This window comes from Alnus glutinosa, chromosome 10 (genome assembly GCF_958979055.1).
Source record: "Alnus glutinosa chromosome 10, dhAlnGlut1.1, whole genome shotgun sequence".
Taxonomy (NCBI): Eukaryota; Viridiplantae; Streptophyta; class Magnoliopsida; order Fagales; family Betulaceae; genus Alnus; species Alnus glutinosa.
This window is the reverse complement of record NC_084895.1, coordinates 18,778,641-18,798,050: the sequence shown is the minus strand read 5'-3', so window position 1 is coordinate 18,798,050 and position 19,410 is coordinate 18,778,641. Positions and strand designations below refer to the sequence as shown.

Here is a 19,410-nt window from a genome sequence, read left to right as displayed (position 1 = left end):
ATAATGTTAACGTGGTAATCTCAACCAACTCCTGGATCAATCTTTGTTAAATCTAAGGGTTGATTGAAACTGATACATTAACATTTTGTGATAATTATAGGATAAAAACGTAATTTTTATAGCGTTACTTTTTTTCATCGGGCCAGACTATGCAATTTGCTTACAAAAATAGAGCCCATTTTACAAATTTGGGCTGGACTTGATCTTGATCTTCTGATCTCCCACCGAACCAAAATCATAAAATTAAAAAAATTAAAAAAAAATTAAAAAATTAAAAAAATAAAAAATAAAAAATAAAAAAAAAAATCCTGGAGTTATTTCGTTCTTCGAAATTTGCTTTCACAAATAAACACCAGAGAAGAAAGCAAAATTATGGCTTCTTCAACTTGCAACCGCCTGATCGGCGGAACCGCCCTCTCAAACCTCAAATCAACCATCAAGCAAAACCTTCGTGCCTCTGTTCTCGACGGTTCTGCGACGAAATATAATGAAATTACAATTTAGTTGTACACAAGTGCTCCACTCTCTCAGGCCACTCTCTTCAACCTCCACAAACAAACCCAAATGGAACTCAACCACCAACGTTATCATTACCAACCCAACTCTGCAAATCATGGAATCGTGCGCAAACATGATCCAATTGAAGCAAATTCAAGCCCACATGACCGTCACTGCCCTCATTACTCACACATTCCCTGTGAGCCGGGTCTTAGCCTTTTGCGCTCTAGCTGACACCGGCGACATTGATTATGCCCATGTGCTTTTTTCTCAGATCGAAAAACCCAATACTTATATATGGAACACAATGATCAGAGGCTACTGTAAAGCTAAAATTCCCACTATGGGGTTCTTGTTTTTTCGTCGAATGGTTAGAGAACGCGTCGAAATGGACCGCCGGAGCTTTGTTTTTGCGCTCAAGGCGTGCGAGCAGTTTTGTACAGTTTTAGACGGGGAATCACTTCACTGCTGCATTTGGAAGATGGGTTTTGATTCGGATTTGGTAGTGCGAAATGGGTTGGTTCATTTCTATGCTACTCGTGGTTGTTTGAAATTTGCGCGTATAGTGTTTGATCAAACTTTTCTGAAAGATGTGGTTACTTGGACATCGATGATTGATGGGTATACGGTGCATAATTGTACGGATGAGGCTTTGCAATTGTTTAATTTGATGCTATTGAGTGATGTTGAACCAAATGAGGTTACTATGATTACGGTTCTTTCAGCGTGCTCACTGAAAGGGGACTTAAGTATGGGGAAGAGTATCCATGAATATATAAAAAAGAAGAATTTGAGTTCGAGCCTGAATCTGCAAAACGCCATGTTGGATATGTATGTAAAATGTGGTAGCCTGGTTGCTGCTAGACAGATTTTTGACAACATGATAAATAGGGATGTGTTTTCATGGACTAGCATGGTTAATGGGTATGCAAAGTTTGGCGAACTGGATTTGGCAAGGAAGTTTTTTGATGACATGCCAGAAAGAAATGTGATTTCTTGGAGTGCAATGATTGCGGGTTATTCTCAGAATAATCAACCAAAGGAAGCTTTGAAATTATTTCTTGATATGGTAGAGGCAGGTTTGGTTGCAATAGAGAACACTTTGGTGTGTGTGCTTTCTGCTTGTAGTCAACTTGGTTCTTTGGATTTGGGTCAATGGATTCACCACTACTACATTAATCAAAAGCGGATTCAAATTAGTTTGATTCTAGCAAATGCATTTATTGACATGTATGCAAAATGTGGGAGAATTGATGCAGCTGCATTGATCTTCAATGAAATGTTGGAGAGAGATTTGGTTTCTTGGAATTCCATGATTGCTGGATATGCTTCTCATGGACATACTACGAAAGCCCTTTCCCTTTTCGAGCAGATGATCAGTTTGGGATTTATGCCCGATGAAATCACATTTGTGGGTCTGTTGTCAGCTTGCAGTCATGGTGGTTTAGTTTCTAAAGGTCGAGAATATTTCGAAAGCATGGAAAGAAATTTTGGGATAGAACCAAAGGTTGAACATTATGCTTGCATGATTGATTTATTAGGTCGAGTTGGGCTACTAGGAGAAGCTTATGAATTAATAGCCAAAATGCCAATGGAAGCAAGCATAGCAGCATGGGGTGCTCTTCTTAATGCTTGTAGAATGCATGGGAATGTGGAGATGGCAAAGCTTTCTGCCTTTAAGCTTTTAGAGTTGGATCCTGAAGACAGCGGTATTTATTCATTGCTTGCAAATATTTGTGCTCATGAGGGAAGATGGGTTGATGTCAGGATGATCAGAAGCATGATGAGAGAGAGGGGTGTCAAGAAGACTCCTGGGCATAGCTTGATAGAGATAGAGGGAGACTTTCGTGAATTTTTGGTAGCTGATAGATCACACCCTCAATCCGAAGAGATTTATCGAGTGGCAAAGGAAATATTTTTGCTGTCCAAACTGGAAGACTTTGTGCCAAATACTTCCCAATTCATGAACTTTCATGTATATTGTGATGATCTCTTAACAAATTGAGTGACAGTCTTTGGGAGGAGGATATTTTGGGTGGGGAAGAGGAGGGATCCGGGTTGCCATTGGATGACTCCATAACCTGCATGAACCATGAAACTTAAGAGATATCACAGTAGAGAGAATTTCAATGCTTTTGGAAGGACTTCCTGCTTTTGTTCAGGTATTTCATATAATGAAATATATCATGTTGAAATTGATTGTCATAACATTTTCTCAGCAGCCAAACGCCCTGAGATTCTCTCTCTCAAGCAATTTCCATTGAACTATTCAATGTTATAGTGTTTTTGAGTTTTTCTCATTGTTTATGGCTATAATAAGCAGTACTGATTTTGGCAGGAATTCGGTGTTCGGTTGTGTGCAATCTCCGATGCCTCTACAGAGCGCCATGGCTGCGGCGTGAATGACGTCATCTCTGAGCTCGGAGTCGGGGAATTGCCGAGCTCTCTCACAGGGTACCCTCCGCGCACCACTCCAGGACACCCTAGGCTTTGTGTTTTTTTGTATCGACTGTGAGTAGTCACTCCTCCTGTATATATAAATTCCCATAGAATGAATGTCTGCATCGCTTTTGTTCAATGCCTAGTTGATTGATTTATAATGTGTACAAGAGAAAAGGGAATTGAAAGTGAAATTGAAAATGAACATTGACCCTCGAATTGTACACCTTTTTGGATTTATGGTCACAAAAGTGCAACAGAATCTAGGAATTGCATGTACCTAAGCGTTCTTTTCGTTAATTAAAATCTGTTGACTTCAGATTCGCCACACTAATTTCATTGTATCCATAATAAAATTGCTATGTCATAATCTTTCATACTGTTTACGTGATTGTTGATGTTTTTGGATCATGAGCTCACTCCAGCTGCTTATGGTGAGAACAATATTTGAATATAGCTTTACATGGATCCAATGTTCACCCGACAAGAATGGGTACACGAAGTGGCCCTGCCTTGGAAGGATTCCTCGTCATCAAAAAAATGCTTGGTCCCTAAGAATTTTCCAATATTATGGGAAATAGAATTTGAGATCCTAGATTACTTTTGAAGAGTTCCCCTCAAAAAAAAAAAAAAAAATCTCAGGAATGTGATTTTGGACAATGACCATTGGTAATGGATAGATTTTTATTTAAAGGAAAATAAAAAATAAATTAAAAATTAAAAAAATAAAAAAATAAAATTGTGGGGTAAGAAAGAAAAAGCTTATGAGTGACATACCACACAGGTTATCACTGCTATGTGCATCAGGAAATCGAAGTTTGAGCTGGAGTGCAATATAAGGACATTTGAATTCTTGTTACTCTACAGCCTACAGGGAACCACATGACTTAGGGTGCGTGTGGGATTGCGATTTCGTAGACAATAAGTGTAATTTTAAACCAAATCGCAGAACATAGATCGTTTTTCCTGAAGTTTGAGCTGGAGTGCAATATAAGGACATTTGAATTCTTGTTACTCTACAGCCTACAGGGAACCACATGACTTAGGGTGCGTGTGGGATTGCGATTTCGTAGACAATAAGTGTAATTTTAAACTAAATCGCAGAACATAGATCGTTTGGGAACTGCGTTTTTAAAAATTGTGATTTGAAAACGCAGAAAATCTGCTTTTTCAAATCGAAGATAAGATGGTGCTTTTTTGAAATCGCATAATTTTAAAGGTAAATTCACGATTTTAAAGGCTAAATTGCGATTTTGCCAAACGCTTAACTGCGTTTTTAAAAATCACTTTTTTCAAATCGCGCATTTTAAAATCGTTATTTTAAATCGTACTTTTTGAAATCGCAAACACAAACAGACCCTTAAGTGCATATAAGAGATGCATGCTTTAAAGTTCATTATACATGTATCAGGCAGAACTTATTCTTGAAAAGTGGCTTGTAATAGAAGGATATTCAAGAGCTTATATATGCACTTAACTCATGTGAAATACTTAGAATCGTAATATACTACTACGCTCCGCAATTGGAGTCCACAACGGCCCATTCTATCAACATTGACTTGATGGCAACCTTTTCTCGTTTGGCACAGATTTGGATCCCTACACTTGGGATACCCAAATTTGGTAGCCTCATAAAGAGAAGGTTTGCAGGACTCACTTGTCATTGGCAACCACCACCTGCCTGGAGAAGGGACTCGAGCGGGTGGACCCCGTAATCATCTACTTCATAAAGCTACCAAATTATTAGTAATTCGGACAGTTAAGTACTATAAATCATTATCCGACCTGCACAAACAAATGCCTACAAAAAAGCAAATATAGACAAATAAAACTCAGAGATCACGTTAGAAAAATCATAAGCACATGAACACCCTTAAAAAATGTGACTTTAGATTTAATCCAAAACATAATATTCGTTACTATCATTTTAGGAGGTTATTGATGCCTAAAAGTTATGTTTAAATCTCCTCTTTCTTTTTTTTCTTTTTTTTGACCAAACTTAGAACATAATGGTGGACCATTTAATTAACGAGAAAATGTTTTGTACAATCTAAGGTACTTAATTGCCAACCTAGTCTCAATAGGAATATGTCATTTTGAATAATATCTATTTTAAATGGAATGGAGATAATCATATTTTGTGGGATGGAAACCAAAGCCACCTAATTATTACAGATTTTTTTAACTAATATATATATATATATATATATATATATATAATTTTCTCCAATTTAGCCTAGTAAACTTATGTGTTCAAAATATACGTAAGAATCACATACTCTATTGAAAGTGTATATAAAAATTACGTGTATTTTAAACACATATCAATTTAATAAACAAAATTAAAAAAGAATTTCTCCAACCCAATCCTTCGTTCATAGGGACATCATATTTTATTGGGATGAATTGGAGTAAAATAGTAGCATAAAAAAGATGAAATTTCTAAACAAAAAATATTATCTAATGCAGTGTTATTTGGTGACAGAACTGTCTCCCATCTCATACACAATCCATGTGAAAATGTGGCCCTCTCTCCTTTGCCTTGCCTTTTGTTTTTGGCAATGAAAATTGGCAGTATTATCTAAAATATGTTGGAAGGGCACATGGGCCCCATCCACGGACACGGCCCATTTATTATATTTGTCATTTATTATTGTAAAGATGTTGACCTAATTTCTTTTTTCTTTTTTCTTTTTTCTTTTTTCTTTTTTTTTTTTTTTCCTTTATGCTTTTGTCAAGCTACAACTCGGGGTCGGAGCGGGGCCATGGCTCTGGTTCCCGTTTTAAAAATTTTCCTTAAAATATTACCTAATTTGTTTTCTTGATCCATATAAATCACTCACTCTTGTTGATCCAATGGCCGAGAAAGAGCACTTTCGTCTAAGCACCGTTTCGTATACAAGTTATTTTCCTGAACCTTGAGTAAGTGACTAGAAAATATTAAGTCATCGAGATTTTTCACTACAAACTAGTCAAGGTAAAGATTTGCAAGAGAACTGTCACCAATTACGAACTGCAACATCATTTTGTAAGATAACTCATAGCAAAAGTTATAGTACCCCTTTAGCACTCTTTATACATTTCAGAAAATAATTTATAATACACACGAAAACTCCGTAACAAAACAAGTTAATAATTTTCAATCTTACTTATTGTTTGAGGGTAAGGTTAGATTAGATTACCTAACTTATCATCCCAAAACAATATAAAAATACAAAAAAAATATAATTTTTTTAGATTAACACATCATATAGCAAACAGATTGGATGCTAATGGTTTTGAGTTCATGTAAATAAACCCATAGATTTGCATTTGGAAAATATCAATTTGAAAATTGGACACAAAATCCAAACATAAAGGTTGAATCCCCAATCCTAGATCCAAGCATAAAAACGATTTGCAACTTCCACTCTTATAATTTTCATATTCCCAATAAATTTTTCATGTTGGCTTCGTACTAATTTGATATACTGTATTTAAGTGATTCGTATGAAAAATTACTTAAAATATATCCCATCAACTTATAAGAAATTCGTGTAAATAATTTAATGTAAAAGAGTAACATTACTTTTTAAAAAAAAAAAAAAAAAATAAAAAAAAAAAAAAAAAAAAAAAAAAAAAAAGAAAGAAGAGGAAAAAGGAAAAATAGGTGAAGCCATTTGGGACACCAACTTCCAAGAAGTGGTGATTTTATTCTTGGCAAAAGAATAAAAAATAAATAAAAGATTCGCAAATAATGCAAGTCAATAATCATGGCCTTTTATAAGCTCCCATCACGTTTAACGAGCACATGAGCATGCACGTGCAGTCTTGTGGCTTCGGGATCACCATATTTATATATATATATATATATATATATATATATATTTCCTTCTGTCATGTCACGTGATTCGAGGTCCTTCCCACCAATGCCAATGCCAAAACCTTTGCAATTTCTCACCAATGACATCTCTACAAATTCCAAGACAAGCACCCAATTTCATGCTAATTCACACTAATCTAATCATTGCCCCCCCTAATTTCTTTTTAACAAAATACTAATTTCCTCTTCTATCTATATTTTTATAAAAAAAAAAAAAAAAAAAAATAAACATAATTATCTCAAACCAATATTTTATTGTCAATATTCTTCCTAAACTATCAATTAATAATAAAAAGTTGTACAAAAGATAAAAACAAAAATATTAAAAATAAAATAAAAAATAAAAACGCATTTTTCTTTTTCCCGTTTGTTTTTTTTAAATTTTTGTTTTTCTAAATATTTGTTTTTCGTTTTTTCCTTAATTTTTTTTTTTGAAGTTATTTTCCTAGTTTTTAGTTTTAGTTTTTTTTTATTTTTTTGAATTTATAAGGACATTTTTGTCTTATTAAAAAAAAATTATGGTAATTTTTTGTTTTTTTGTTGGTCTTATGAGGGACATTGACATGTTTTGATAGTTTGATATGAGATATTAATACAATGAGTAGTTTTAAAGAATATTAATAATTGAGTAATAATTTGAAAAAAATATGTGTTATTTTTATATATATTTCTCCCATAGGAGAGTCATGGATGGATCATTATAGAATCTTCCCTTGGGGTATTTTAGTAGTACTTATTTTCCTTTATTTTATTTGTTCGATGCATTAAGAAAATACATATTAGATACTATTTGAACATGCCATTTGCCACTGTCAACAACTACCTTCACATTTTACTAAACCAAATTAATAAAACTTGATTAAAAAAAATGGATTATTCAAGTTAAACCAGACATTATTTTGTTTAAAATCCTAACATAAACATATTTTAAAATCAAATTTACTACTATGTAATTTTTTTTATTATTATCTAATTTATCTACTAAATACATGTTAGGCTTAGGACCTATACAACTATCACAAGAGATTTTTTTTTTTTTTCTTAGATCAACAAAATACCAATCTGGTTATTAAATTGATTAGATTTAATTTTGAATGTTTTCTCAACTTAAAACTTGAGTGTATCTCACTGAAAATTTGAACTCAATTTGAGGGTCAGTGCTTAAATTTTATGTTTGGGAGGGCCAAAACTCAAAAAGAGTTACTCTAGGGGGCCAAAAATTAGCTTTGGGGGCCACTCCATATGAAAATACTAACTTTGATAAAAGGTTTCATAAGAAATTAGCTTTGGAGGCCACAAATATGGGTGTGTTTATTAATGTAATTTGGGGAATTTATTTTTTAATTTTTTGGAAAAAGTATTATGATGTGACAAAGGTGAAGGGCTAGTTTGGCAACCCATTGTCATTCGCCCTTATTTTTTTTTCACTTTTTTCAAAAATATCAAATAAAAAACATTCTAACTTTTTTACACTTTTTATATCACATCAATCATTTTTTATTATTATTCAAATAAATAAATTCACTACAAAACAAAACTTTTTCACTTTTCTATAAAACATTCCCAAATTTTATATCACATCAATCACTTTTTACTACACAACACACAAATATTTCACAACCCAATCACTTACCAGACAAATGTTTTCTAATGTTTTCCACATTTGATAAAATATTGTTTATAGTATACTACTTATTTTGAAAAATCCAAATGGATGTAAAGCCTTAATTTAAAAAGAAATCAAAATTAAAAATTGCAAAGAGACCAAAAAAATTGTACGGGTGGCATTCCGCCACTTTGACCAAATCGTGGTGGTCATGCGGCCACTTCTCTTCCACTTAGGGTGGCCACACGACTACTATGGCCACCCTTATATTTAAAAAACATTAATTAAATAATAAGTTAGCTATGACTTTTTGTAAAAGCGAAGCATGTATTTTGTCAAAAATGTTTCTACAACAAGGGAATAATACAATTTTTATAAGGGGCGTTTTGTGTTTTAAGGAGTATTTTATGTTTTTAGTTGTTTGTTAATGAACTTTTTTAGAACATAAAACAAAAATTTTAACAAATAATTTTTTTTTTTTTTTTTGAGGGGGGTGGGGGGCATGTAGATCTGTCATTCATATAAACTAGCATGTGTTCTTATATCTACGGGGTGTTTGGATGTGAGTAATCTTTTTAGGATTTTTATCAATTCTAAAATATTACCTCATTTAATTGCTAATTGTACTTAAGTGAAAGGGAATCCAAATACCCAAGCTATAGAGATGGAAAATCCACATTCTCTTGGCCTTGGAATTTTTTCTTTTTCTTTTAAATGACAAAAATGCCCGCATTCTTTTACCCATATGTTTTTATTGGTAAGGCTCTAAACCTCCCCCTTGAGCTGTTTGAAAAAAACTCTCTCTCAAATTTGAGCATCAGTTTGGTTCGGTTCGGTTCTTCGCACGCTTGTAAGTTGCCTTCCATATTTGCTGTGGCTTTTAGATTCTCTAATATTAGATTTTTGGATTATTTTTTTAATGCTAATTTTTGGTTTTGCTTGTGACCATTTGTAAATTTTATATATAAAAGTGACGAACTATTGTATCCCACAAAAAATGAAAACGAATGTAAAATTTGTATATAATAGTGTAATTATTTTATCCTGCAAAAAATGGACATGAATGGATTTTTTTTTGGTTATAGATGAAAAATCAATCAAATAAATCAAATAGTATATACAGATTATATATTAGGAAATGAAATAGAAACCACAGATTATATTTACTTTTTCTTCCTTGACATTTTTTATTTTTATTTTTAAATAAATTTGTATCGAAAAGCCTTATGCACTTAAAAAGAGAAACATAAGGATATTTTGAGACGAACAAATAATTATTAGAGGATGTATAACTCCCCGGCTTTTCTTGACAAGTTCAATCAATCGAACTACGCTTGAATGTTTGATCAAACCTCTCCATCCCTCATTCAATCATTCGAAACTATAACGGACCATTTTGTTCACACATATGACACACTTTCAACATTGTCACTAATCTGATCGATTGAACATACTTTTCATCGTCTTCTCCGAATGAAAACACCTAAAAATTCTTTATTTCTTCCTGCTTTCTTTCTCCTCGTACCACACTACACTCTATCAACAAACACTATGTACAGGTTTGTTTGGTAACATGGTTGAATTAGGATTCTTCTTTACTTTTTTCAAAAACAAATCATATTTTAATCAACTTTTTCAAATTTTTTAAAATTTTATCTCACAAAGTCAAACCTCGAAATTCACACAGTGAATTAAAATTAAATTCAGATTTCAGAATATTCAATTCCCAAACATAAGAAACTCAAAATATATTTCCTTTTCCAACAAAACTCTATCAACCACGATCATAACAATATCAATAACACATAAAGTCAATCATTAGCCGAATGGGATAGCAAATGAAACCCTAAAAGTCAATCAAGTTTCATTTGCTATCATAAAGTACTTTTCAAATATTTCTAAACATCAAGGTAGCATGTGATTTTTTTCTTTCTGTTTTTGGAGCATTTAGTAGTAACTGTTCGGTCCATCAATATCATAGAACATTTAGCACCACAAATTCTCACTCCCAAAAGGAAATGTAATGGGTGCCCTATACACATGGACCCCATCTATTAACATTATGGAAAAAATGATATTTAATTCCTAGGTTTTCATATAATTTGGTTTAAGTCATTCAATTCTAATTTTAAGAATAAGGCTCTTAAGTTTTACCCAGATTTCAAATAGACTCTTCTGTCACTTTATTGTCTTCTGACACGTATTGGGGGGCAGAGCAAAAGCGAGAGAATAAAACCCTTTACCCAGAGACTAATTAAATTAGTGCTTCCATCAATATATCGGCCGGTTTGATAAGTTGAGAACATATTCACTAAAAGTATAAAACTAACATTATTGTGCGGAGGAATATCATAAACCATAAAGTTAAAATTAAAAATAAAAATAAGAAATTGAAAAATAAAAATAAAAGGCGATCCTTTATTTGTTTCTCGCAACCTTTTTCCTTATTTAACAATTTATGCTCTACATTTATTACTAAAATATTATTATGTTACCAAAATTGTTATAGGAGTTGTTCTCATATTCATTAGTTTTCATTTGAAGAATTGGTTTTTTTAAAAAAAATAAATAAATAAACTTATGGATGACTTGACACTTGATGACGTGACATTAATATTGAGTACCGACATAAATGTTGATGTGTCAAATGAGACACACGTATCCGACATTAAACCATTAACTTTAACGATAAAGTGAAAGAAAACCTTTTTTTTTTTTGAAAAAAAGAAAACCTATTTGAAAGTTAATCAAAATTAAATACTTATTCTTATAATTAAAAACTCAAAATATTAAATTGAAATAAATAATTATTTTCCTGACGTAAGGTTAGGATGTGGGGTCCATAAAAGATATGAATGATGGTATAATATTCTGACGTGGAGGGAAATCCAGGCTGGCAATTATCTTCTATGTCGTACTTTACAAAAGAAGAGAACACGTCAGATCCATCCATCCATCAATCAAATCAACCGTCTCACCGTACGGTCCGGCGGTACTTAATTTGTACAAAAAAAAAAATTGCTAGGGCCCACCACCGCCACAGGCCCACAAAACCCAAACCCCCACGCTCCTACACGTGCCTCTCTTTATTGTTCAACTCGTTCTTTTCGGCTTAGCCTTCGGCTTTTTGAAATTTCTAGCTGGAAGTAGAACTACTTGTCGGTGCAATAAAATCTGCGCCCGACGTAACGGACCTCTCTACGCCCCGTCACTTTTTCTTTCTTTCTTTCTTCAATTAATGGCTTTCCGTTACGGGCCTAGCTCCTACTAAGCTTTTTGTGTATATATTTTTCATTCATATTTTAATAATTTATGTATTTAATTACTATAATTTAAAATAAAGATTATTATAACATTTTAAAATTAATTTCAATAGAAAAAATGGACTCCTCTTCCACCATTTTGGTTCAAAATCAACTTTGGAACAGCCATTCCATGAGCTTACTCGACACAGTCTGCAATATGTCGTAATCATTAAGGGCATATTATCAAAATAAACTCTTAGATTAGTGACCGGTGTCTACCTAATGTGGGAGAAGCCTTAGCAGCAAAATTAGCTATTTCGTTAGTCTCTTCTCTCAACGTCAAAAAATTCATTCGGGAATGAGACTCTCAAATTGTCATGTTAGCTCTACAACAGCCCCAAATTGTGCAAGATTGGTGAATTTCCTCAACTATCCATTCTACCATTGACTCTATCCAAACAGACGTAAAATGGTTAGTTTGAAAAGTCAATAGAAGTGTAAACTTTTGTACTTATTATGTAGCACATTGGGCCGCAGTCAGAGTCTAATTTGACAGCATTCCCGCCAATCCCCCATATTCCATCAATTCTAATAGTTAGCGGAAATGATTATCCTTTTATTTAAGTTTATTAGTAACTAGTATGTTGTATTTCCTTTATTTAAGCCATTGGCTTTGTCATGACTTTAGTTTTTGTAATTCCTTTTCAAATATTTATAAAAAATAAATAAATAAATTCAATAGAACTTCTATATAAAAATATAAAGAATCTTCCATTACAAATTCTTACTAAAGCTTTCGACGGGGAAGGAATAGGATGGTCATATTTTAGATTTTTAATCAAATAATTTTGATTTTTTTTTTTTTCATGCAAAATAATTTGATTTAAAATAATCAATGAAATTTTAAATGTTTCACTATAAAATCATCTAAAAACAAATCTTCCGTTACAATTCATAATTTTAATTTTATTGTATTTTAGTAATTTATATATTGAAATGGTACATTTATGATTTAAAATAATCGTATAAAATTTTGAAATTCACTATAAAATCATCTGTATATAAAGTGTACTTTTTTTTTTGGTCTCACTATATGTTTAGGGAACACGTGTCCCTCTTTCTTTCATTTTTGGTGAAAAAAACAAAGGAAAATTCGCATGTAATTAAAAGCATGTGTAGTAAGTTGCATTTACCAAATTTGGGATCAATGGAGTTTCTTGAGAATTTGTGGCGATCCCTTTGTTAAATTTTTGTTTCTCATTTCAAAATAAAAATATTAAAAAATAGTTAAAATACAAAATATTTTTAAAAAATAAAAAATAAAAAACATTTTTTTTTTATTTTTTATTTTTTTATCTTTATAACATATCAAAACACTCTTTTATATATATATATATATATATATATATATATATATATATATATATATATATATATATTAAACACAAAAAAAAAAAAAAAAAAACTCCGATATAAATTAATGTTGGTACATTTTCTGGTACGATGTGAACAACACGTTCTTCGATGTTGTTCATGCTCCCCAAAAATACTGCAAAACAATTACAATTAAGAGACCATTCCAAGAGTCTCACTCTGATGTCTAAATTAGTTTCTGAAAAAATGTATGCTTAATGCATAAAATAATCAAATATGTCATGTATACATGGGGTATGGGCGTATTTATAGGTTGAATGATGAGAACCTTTCTCGAGACTCAATCACAATATACATACTGTCACGTATCCTCAGGAATAGCTTCTACGGGGATGACTACTTGGTGTCTCTCTCTCGGGATAGGATTACCTGGGAGTCTTACTGTCTCGGTTTTACGGTTGCTAATTTTTCTTAGGCCGGTAAGGACCTGAAGGCCCATAATTCTATAAATAGGCCGGTCTCAGTGAAATTATTCTCAACAATTAACAAACTATATATATTTGTTGAATGGATAATGGTAGATGTCATTATTGATTTTGGTTTCTACCTTATATGCTTCAATAACTATCTGAGAAAGTACAGGGAATGGTGGTCCAATTATGTCATTATGGACTTCGGTTTAAAGGGATGGCATTATTCATTTTTATGGTAATGAAACAACTGAAAAGTTGTCTCCAAAGGGTAGTTCAATTAATTGGCTAGGGATCACGTTTCATAAAGCGGATGTCATTAATTTGAATCCCCTCTCCCCTCTCTTGTGTGGACATGTCAAAAAAAAAAAAGAGAAAGAGAGAGAGAGAGAGAGAAACACCTGAAAGGGAGTCAAATCCAATCAAACTTTAGTTACTAAATAGTAAAGGATTAAGTTTTCTTTCTTGGAGAAATTTTTTACTCCAGTCTATTAAATTGATGCATGTCATTTTTTTATGTAGCCTATTAAATTAAGATATATTCTTAGAACATGTGATTCTCACGTGGATTTATAAAAATGCACCTGAAAATCACATGTTTTATTAATCTTATTAACAATTTTACATGAAAATCATATGGTCTAAAAACATATGTTCGTTTAATAAACTGAATTGAACTAATTTTTTTATTCATCAATTTTAGAGAAAAACTTTATCCTATAAGTCAATACATTGAGAAAGCTGTAAAATAAATCTTACCCTGAAAAAAATGATTAGAGTAATGAACTATATATATATATATAGACCCCAACACTAACAAGAGCATGGGATCTAATCGATAGTTTGTTTGTTTGTTTGATTGGTCGACTAATTAGTCACCTTGTGTCATTGTAAGAATGTGATTGGAGAAACCAGACCATTATAGAGAGGGAAGGGTAGTTTCTCTCACTAGAGTTCTCTCCCATTAATTCAAGGGAAATGCTCTAGTTCCCAACTTTTTATCCCAAAAAGTGGTTCCCAAATGATGTGTCATCATCCCATGAGATGATGACACATATCCCAAAATGATAAATCACATGAGATTGTGACACATCATTTGGGAACCAAATTTTGGGAAAAAAATTTGGGATGTGTAGCACTCCTCGTATAGCATTAGTTCTTCTTGTATTTTCCAAAAATCATGTGGTTTTTAAGATTACCATTTGATTTGTGATAGATCACTAATGAATTTTGATCAAACAGTAATTTTAAAAGCCACGTCATTTTTGAAGAGACAATAAAAACTTATAAAATTACTCGTATAGAGGTGTGTACGTTGAGTGTGTTTTTCAATGGTATCTTATTTACTTATAAAGCTTAAGGGAGAAGGATGTAACTGATCATATGTACGGGTGATAATTAATGCTCACGTATAAGATCTGAGTTGTATTAAGGTATAGGTATAAGATTATATAGATCAATTATAACTCAACATACTTGATTGAAACAAAACCTTCAATTCAAAATTGCTAATTTCAAGTTGACTTCCTATTACATTTACGAGTCATATTAAAAATTGCCTATTCTAATCTTATTGGGAGACTGTAGGTCGAAATATGAGAATTGGTTTACTAGAATTTTCTTCTTTGTTGCATTTTTGTGATTCATGTTTATGGTTGACTGCCTGATCGATTAATGGACATGTGCCCAACGGCAATGTGTCAACATTAAAGGTGACTGGTAATTATTTTGATGAGTCATTTTTATAGACGGTATGATTATAAAAAACACTTGGTCAAAAATCAAAATCTCACTTATCAAATTTCATCCTACAATACCCTTTTTTCATAAGAATCTATAGTGATATATGTGATTCATAATTCATATATATATATATATTGGTGGCAGAGAGTTAACTTGAATAAGGATTGTATTGAATATAAACATAGCTCATACTAAAATAGAATAAGCCATGGCCGGCTCCATAAATTTTAAAGCTTAAGGCGACAAGTTTAAGTGAGGTTATTTTTTATATTTAAATATTAATTAAATTAATTTTTTTTTAATATTTTTTTTATTTAATATGTCAATTAGAGCACTTTTTTTCTATTTGTAAAATGTATTTTAATTTATTTTTTTTAGTAACTTATTAGGTATAGAATGACTTATCACTTGATTCAAAGACATGAAATAATAAGATTTAAAGAAAAATAAAGAGAAAAATGGAAATAAGTTATATAAAAATTGATGTGTAATAGAACATAATGCGGAAAAAAAAATTGTTGGACATTGAAAACTCACCGATGGTGTAATTTTATCTATTATGCACAACGCAAACAATGAGAATTTATGCACATTGAATACTTTTCATATTTTTCTAAACATTCAATTCAAATAAACGTTGGAGAAAAAATTATGCACGTTGGACTAATTTTATGAACGTAAAAATTGGGCTTTTAAAAAAATTAAATAAGTTGAACTTTTCAAGAATTGATAGATTTTTTTTTTTTTTTTTTTTTTTTATTTTTATTTTTTCTGAATGTGAATAATGAGACTTTCAATTCGTAATTACTTTTACCATGATTGATGGCCTTAGTTAGAAATTATTTATTAAATTTTTATCATATTAGAGTCCTAAAATGTGTTTTGGAACTAACATTTATTGTACAATTATTAAGTGTGGGCCTTAATTAATGAGTATTTTATTATTATTATTATTATTTATCATAGTAGAGCTTTAAAATGCTTTTTAAGTCTTAATTTTTTTTAAAAATATATAGATATATAAATTTATTATATAATTATTAATGGGTGGCCTTATTCAACTGGGGGCCTTAGACAATCGTCTAAGTCACCTAAGACTCGAGCCACCCATGGAATAAGCAAAAGGTAGAAAATAGATTCTGGTTGAGATAGTATGAAACATCACATATATATATATATATATATATATAGCTATTTTCAATACTTCGATTAAGATTTGAATTTACATTAGCCATCCAAATTAGAAATCAATCTTGCATATACTAAAAAAAAATAGAAAAAGATAAAAAATGAACCCAACTTGATGTTAAACCGAGTCAAATAAAAAACAACTGAGCAAAAAGAAGGAAAAAATATATATTAAAGAAAGGGAATACTAGACATCCCAAATTTTTTTTTCTTCTAAAAGTTGGTTCTCAAATGATGTGTCACAATCTCTCATGTGATCTATCATTTTGAAAAATGTGTCATGGTCTCATGGGATTGTGACACATCATTTGGGAACCAACTTTTGAGAAAAAAAAAAAAAAATTGAGATGTCTAACATTTCTCTTAAAGAAATCATATCTTAAATGCACCATCCCTCTCTCTCATATTTGTGATTCCCTTTTTGTCTATAGCAATAGTTACTTCTAATGAGAATAGTTCTCCTTGAGTCTATTATTAGGTTGTTTGAATAATACTGAAATTTATACAATTTAAGAGAAAATGGGGCAATTGGGTTTTGTATCTTAGGCTGCCAGCGACAAATGGACTTTGCAAATTAAGCTACACGAAACAAGTAGATCTTGCAACTCTATCTTCAAATGCTCGAATTTCTATGTTATTTGAGCAACTTAATCATAATCGATAGTTTTTCTTATGGCTGTCAATTTTTTACCCAACATGAACCTAACACAAAATTAGTGTATCAGGGTTGAGGATCTAACCCGTTTAATTATATGAGTCTGAGTCGGATTACAATTAACTTATATAATTTTTATATCCATATCTCGACACGACTCGAACCCAATACGCAAACACAAATTGTCAATTCCGATTTCCCTCCTATGTTGAGGGTGTATTTAAGAATCAATGAAAAGTGGGGCACAAAGAAAACTTAGAATGGATGGAGATGAGAAATATGAGAATGTAGAGGGGTATAATGGGTGCAAAGAGAAGTAATGCATGCATGTGTAGGTGTGTAGCCATTTGTCCATGATTGCATGAAAGCATCCATGCACTTGGCCTTTCCAGTCTCACCCATTAAAATACTCCCCTCCATACCACACCTATCCATTTCAGAATTCAGTTGCACAGATAAACAAATTAAACAAATCTCTCCCCATCTCTCTCTCTCTCTCTCTCTCTCTCTCTCTCACCGCAGTGCATGGTCACTCCCTGCACGTTCTCCTGCCCCCCTTCCCATCAGACACTCCTATATCTCTACCCTTCAAACCCTCCCCGCCTCTCTCTCTCTCTCTCTCTGTCGCTCTCAGAAACCAAACCCAAAGAGCTGAGCCAGAGAGACCCACCGGCAATAATGGATGTGTACGGGCTGTCGTCGAGTGGAGCAGACTGCAGCTTCCCCATCGACGACCTTCTCGACTTCTCCAACGACGAGCTCTTCTCCTCCTCCTCCGCCTCCGCCTCCGCCTCATCCTCCGACTCCCATTACCTTCAACCGCCTCATGACAACCCCTCCAACACCCACCGCATCTTCTCCCAACCCACCATTCCTAGCCCCGCCGGCGCCCACTTCTCCTCCGACTTCACCAACACCCTCTTCGTCCCCGTAAGCACCACACCACGCTTTCTCTTCACTTTTCTTTCTTACTGATTTTATTAAGATTTTAAGACATTGTTTGATATATTAATATTACATTGACTGTTGCCAACTTGCCAAAAAAGCTAAGAAATTAATTTTATTTTTATTTTTATTTTTTTCTTCTTTTTTATTTTTTATTTTTTTATTTTGTAAATGGGAACCAAACAAACAGTACCTATGCTTTTTCTTTGATCTCTCATTGTTCTGATTTCGGTGTGCAGAGCGACGACGTGGCGGAGCTCGAGTGGCTTTCGCAGTTCGTAGACGACTCGTTCACTGATTTTCCGACCAACGACCTCTCCGGACTGATCGGCTTCCGATCGGAGACGTCATTCTCCGGGACTAGATCCGCCCGCACCAAACGCTCCAAAGCAATAACCACCACGCCGGCGAACGAGGGATCCAGCCCGTCAAAGAGCAAGAGCGCCGGCGCCGAAGATGGAGTGGTGCGGAGGTGCGCACACTGCGCGTCGGAGAAGACGCCGCAGTGGCGGACGGGCCCACAGGGGCCGAAGACGCTGTGCAACGCGTGCGGCGTGCGGTACAAGTCGGGTCGGCTCGTGCCGGAGTACCGACCCGCGGCGAGCCCGACCTTCGTGCTGACTCAGCACTCGAACTCGCACCGCAAGGTCATGGAGCTCCGGCGGCAGAAGGAGATGATCAGGCAGCAGCAGCAACAACAACAACAGCAGGAGCAAATGTATAATCATCATCTTAACCATCACCACCAGCGTGACTTTGAGGTCTGCTGACGTGTCGGAAAGTGAATGGGCTCTGTTTATGCTATTATTATTATGTTTATCAAATTCTCCAATTTTAATTTCCTTTTGGTTCTCTAAGAGAAAGAAGGTCAGTTTGCTTTATGCTTTTCTTTTTTCTTTTTATTTAATGAGGGTGCTTGGATCTTTATCCTAATTAATTTTTTTTTCTTATATATATATATATATAGGTCCTAATTAATTTTTTAATACAAACTCTCCAAGATTAATTTTGCTTTTATGTTTCTTTAAAAAAAAAAAAAATTGCTTTATGTTTGGAATTTAAAGCCAACTATGAAATTGGCATAATTTTTATTATTATTATTATTGAAATTGAATTCTATGTCTCTAATTTAGGCATAGGTTAATGCATATATTTTTATTTCATAACTATTATGACCCGTTAATTTTATTTTTTTTCTTTTTATAAGAATTGATTTTAGTTGAAACTATCACATTATTATTATGAAATAAAAATATAAATTCTAAGAATTTACAGCACTCACAATAGACTCTTCATATTTAGTTTTTCTTTGCATTTTTAACAAAAACCACAAAAATGTCCAAATAACACTCTTCAGCAAATGTTAAAGTGTTTGGTTTTTCTTT

General features: G+C 32.8%; 2 protein-coding genes across 2 annotated transcripts; both read left to right on the top strand.

The window, feature by feature from the left end:
• The first annotated feature begins 356 nt into the window (after positions 1 to 356).
• On the top strand, positions 357 to 3,309 carry LOC133880257 (pentatricopeptide repeat-containing protein At2g22410, mitochondrial-like). The gene is made up of 2 exons (XM_062319173.1): positions 357 to 2,660; positions 2,837 to 3,309. Exon 1 carries the CDS (start codon positions 488 to 490, stop codon positions 2,501 to 2,503), a length of 2,016 nt encoding a protein of 671 aa, XP_062175157.1. The 5' UTR covers positions 357 to 487; the 3' UTR covers positions 2,504 to 2,660; positions 2,837 to 3,309.
• Positions 3,310 to 17,521: 14,212 nt separating this feature from the next.
• LOC133880182 (GATA transcription factor 4) lies at positions 17,522 to 18,906 on the top strand. The gene is made up of 2 exons (XM_062319079.1): positions 17,522 to 18,010; positions 18,265 to 18,906. Exons 1-2 carry the CDS (start codon positions 17,606 to 17,608, stop codon positions 18,793 to 18,795), a joined length of 936 nt encoding a protein of 311 aa, XP_062175063.1. The 5' UTR covers positions 17,522 to 17,605; the 3' UTR covers positions 18,796 to 18,906.
• Positions 18,907 to 19,410: the final 504 nt, after the last annotated feature.

Bases quoted from the DNA above. Each gene is read 5' to 3' on its own strand.
- LOC133880257 (XM_062319173.1), top strand. From the start codon at position 488: ATGAAATTACAATTTAGTTGTACACAAGTGCTCCACTCTCTCAGGCCA.
- LOC133880182 (XM_062319079.1), top strand. From the start codon at position 17,606: ATGGTCACTCCCTGCACGTTCTCCTGCCCCCCTTCCCATCAGACACTC. The intron at 18,011-18,264 runs GTAAGCACCACA...TTCGGTGTGCAG, and splicing joins CCAACACCCTCTTCGTCCCC to AGCGACGACGTGGCGGAGCT.